This window comes from Poecilia latipinna, unplaced genomic scaffold (genome assembly GCF_001443285.1).
Source record: "Poecilia latipinna isolate Pla-1442-1.1 unplaced genomic scaffold, P_latipinna-1.0 Scaffold854, whole genome shotgun sequence".
Classification (NCBI taxonomy): domain Eukaryota; kingdom Metazoa; phylum Chordata; class Actinopteri; order Cyprinodontiformes; family Poeciliidae; genus Poecilia; species Poecilia latipinna.
The window spans coordinates 111,979-115,589 of record NW_015113470.1 but is presented as its reverse complement, the minus strand read 5'-3'; the positions used below and the strand labels follow the sequence as shown (position 1 = coordinate 115,589).

The 3,611-nt window shown below is 40.7% G+C and overlaps 1 protein-coding gene across 1 annotated transcript in view; it reads left to right on the top strand.

Annotated features, from left to right (window-relative positions):
- Nucleotides 1-3,551, top strand: part of snw1 (SNW domain containing 1) — a 10,047-nt gene extending 6,496 nt beyond the window's left edge. The window contains exons 12-14 of the mRNA XM_015048001.1: nt 2,045-2,162; nt 2,353-2,516; nt 2,878-3,551. Coding sequence (XP_014903487.1) covers nt 2,045-2,162; nt 2,353-2,516; nt 2,878-3,070 — 475 coding nt within the window. The 3' untranslated portion in view covers nt 3,071-3,551. The remainder of the gene's footprint in view (nt 1-2,044; nt 2,163-2,352; nt 2,517-2,877) is intronic.
- The last annotated feature ends 60 nt before the right edge of the window (nt 3,552-3,611 follow it).

Sequence of the window (3,611 nt, the reverse complement as noted above, 5' to 3'; positions counted from 1 at the left end):
CCGAGGCTCTCTATATTGCAGACAGAAAGGTGACGTGTATTAAAAGTGACAAGTTGTAAATGTTGTTTAAAAAATGTACAGGGCCTTGCAAAGCTATTCATAACCCCTTGAATTTTCCGTATTTGGTCATGTTACAACCACAAACGGGGACGTAGTTTGGCAATTTTTCAACTCTGTTTACATTTTTTTCACCCCCATGTAAAATATTAGGCAAAAACGCAGCATGTAGTGTAAGTTTTTTTTTATTGCAAATGATTTTTTATGGCAAATGATCATAAAAAAAAATTGAGCTGGTATTATCACTAAATCCCAATGAAGTACATTAAAGTTTGTGATCGCAGCACAGCAAAGTGTAAAACAAAGTTCGGCGGGTGTGAATAGTTTTGCCAGGTGCCTCTATATGCAGCAAGCAAATGTTAACGCCGATGTCGCGATCAGGCCAGAGAAGCGGTGGAGATGCGAGCGCAGGTGGAGAAGAAGATGGCTCAAAAGGAGAAGGAGAAGAAGGAGGAGAAGCTGAGGGAGCTGGCTCAGATGGCCCGAGACCAGAGGGCCGGGATCAAGAGCCACGGCGACAAAGGTGGGTACCTGAACCGTGGCTCGACTCGCGCCAACGGGACGTTTTCTCACTCCTTAATCTTCTCCTCAGGCGGCGAGGACAGCGAGGCCAGGGAGCGTGACATGATCCGCCACGACAGGAGGAAAGACCGGCAGCACGACAGGAACATTTCCAGGGCGGCTCCCGATAAGAGGTGCTGGAAAACACTCTCTAAACACACAGCGTGCGACATCATCTTCTCTGTTCCGCACAGACTCTCATTCACTGAAACACTCTGCATCCTGCTGAAATCACGCAGCGGTGTCGGTGAAGGATCAAACACAGCGCTGTAGCACTTCCATATCTGTAGGTTTTATGCATGATCAGTGTGTGTGTGTGTGTTAGGAATCCATTTGCTCTGTCAGCTTGTTTGGTGATGGGGAGGGGGGGTTAGGAGTCCCTGGACAGGTAGAGGAAGTGAAAATCATAGGGAAGCTCATGAGTTCAATCTGAAAATACTGTTTGCTGGAGGACAGTCGAGATTAAAAAGCACGCAGAATGTTTACACTTCAAAAAGAGCTTTTTGTAGCTCTTCCTTCTGCTGGTTTCTTCTCTTTTTAGCAAATAAGTACAGAAGAAAATCCTCAGAGAGCAACCTAGCTTCTGGCTTTGTAATGATGACTTGTGCAATGAGTATCTTATTTATTAAAGGGACAGTATTATGTCAAATCGGCTTTGGTTTTGTAATTCTACATCATGTTATGTTGCTCCCTCATAAAAAAAAAAAAAAATATTTATTTATTTTTTTTAATGCATGTTTGGGAGATTGTTTAATCTGTAAAAAATGCCTGGCAGGCAGAAATAAAAAACACCATCCAAGGAGATGCAGAAACTGTTCAACGTTTCTTAAAAACTGGAAGGAGTGGTGAACCATTGTGTTCGAGGAAGAAATGTGTTTGAAAATAAAGGGTGGATGACTGCAGTGGGTGGTCACTTTTGGTGACATCAAGTCGAAGAAAACAACAGTAGAACTTGGCACTGCATTTAAGAAAAAGTTGGAGCTTTTCCACACACTATATGTGAAGGGAATTCTAGAGATTGGGACCGAACAGCTGAATAGGCATCAGAAAGCTACGAATCGGGGAGGCTAACCGGAGAAAAGGGCTGCAGTTTGCAAGGGAGCGTTCAGATTGGACTCTAGATGTCAGAAGGTCATGTGATTTTAACCGAGAGTTCACAAAACAGTCGAGGAAATTCACACTTTAGAATTTATTTGGAAAAATTTGTTTAGGGGAAGTAAAGTGTTGCTGACAGAGTAGCTGCAGTTTAACTTTGATTCATTTTCTTTCAACATACTGACATTTTCCTGAAGTTTTATTTACGTTATTTTCACGTTATTTTTTTACCCCCCGATTACAACCTTAAGATCATTCTGCTACTGATGGGGATCCTGCATATTGAACCCTCTGACATAAATGTTTCATCTCTTGTGTGTTTCCCCCTCAGATCGAAGCTCCAGAGAGATCAGGACAGAGACGTCAGCGAGCTCATCGCTCTGGGCAAGCCCAACCCTCGTACCTCCAGCGAAGCTCAGTACGACCAGCGACTCTTCAACCAGAGCAAGGTTGGAGCAAATAAACACTTAAACTGCATGAATTCAGCCTCACGTTGACGATTTGCGCCCTTTTTCGTGCCAAAAAGATCTAAATTCTACTTTCCCTTCCTGTTAAAATTGAAATCCAGCATAAATTAATTTGTAAAATGTTTATATTCTATCATTTTCTCTCTCTCTTTTTTTTTTTTTTTTTTTAAAGGGCATGGACAGTGGTTTTGCTGGTGGAGAAGATGAGACCTACAACGTGTACGACCAGCCGTTCCGCAGCGGCAGAGATATGGCCTCCAACATCTACAGACCCACCAAGAACGTCGACAAAGACGCCTACGCGGACGACTTCGACTCTCTTATGCAGAACAACAGGTAGCCTTTTTTATTTGTTTTTTTTTTTTTTTTACTACTTAGTGCTAGGAGGCGACTCATTTTTCTTTCTCTGCACCCACTAAGCCCTTCACCAGAGCTTCTAATAAGAATAAATCATTTTAGTTAGTGTTTTTCTTTAAGAATAAGCAAATTAAATTTAATCAAGCTATGAAAAAAAAACAATAAAAATTTCTTATTGATAACAAAAGCAACTGAAACTTTCCAACAATTCTCATGATTGTTTAACTTTTTCATTATTTCTTTAATGAGAAATACTTCATTGTTCATTCTGCTGACTTAAAAAAAAATATATATATATATATATATATATTTTCCTTTTTTTTCTGTGTGTGTGTGTCAGATTCGCTCCAGACAAAGAGTTCTCCGGCTCGGACCACGGGCAGAGGCGTGAAGGGCCTGTGCAGTTTGAAGAGGATCCCTTCGGTCTGGATAAGTTTCTGGAGCAGGCCAAACAGCACGGCGGCTCCAAGAGGCCGTCCACCAGCAACCGCTCCAAGGACGACTACCACGACAAGAAACGCAGAAAGGAATGAGAAGCCAGTCATCGTACTCTACGGAATACGGTTGTTGTCAAAAATTATGTGTGCTTGATTGTAACATTTATGTCAGTTCAAGTGTTTTAAAGGTCTATGAAATCTCCCCTGGTGTGCGAATACAACTGTTATTGACATTGAAATATGAACGTTACAATCGTGCATACATCTTTCTGACAGTTATTTTACTCCGTATCTCTGAGGAAAGTCTGGAAACAGCATATTGGATGAGAGGTAATCAGATTCTCTGTGCCTCAAAACGTTGTACTATATAAGATTTATTTTTTTCTCCCTCTGGTGTCGTTAACACGGCTCTTTTTAGTCTTTTGAGCAGTGATGATTGGACAGGGTAAACATAAAACTTACGGAGCAAAACTTTTGGAAGCCTGTAGTTAAAACCAGTGTTACTTCAGATCATTTCTGTAAATGTTCTTTGGAAATATTGTCCAGATCTTTTTTTTTTTTTTTTTTTTTTTTTTTTTTTTTTAAGAAAAACTTTTTTTTTCTTTCCTTCTCTCCTCCACTCTTTATTTTTTTTACA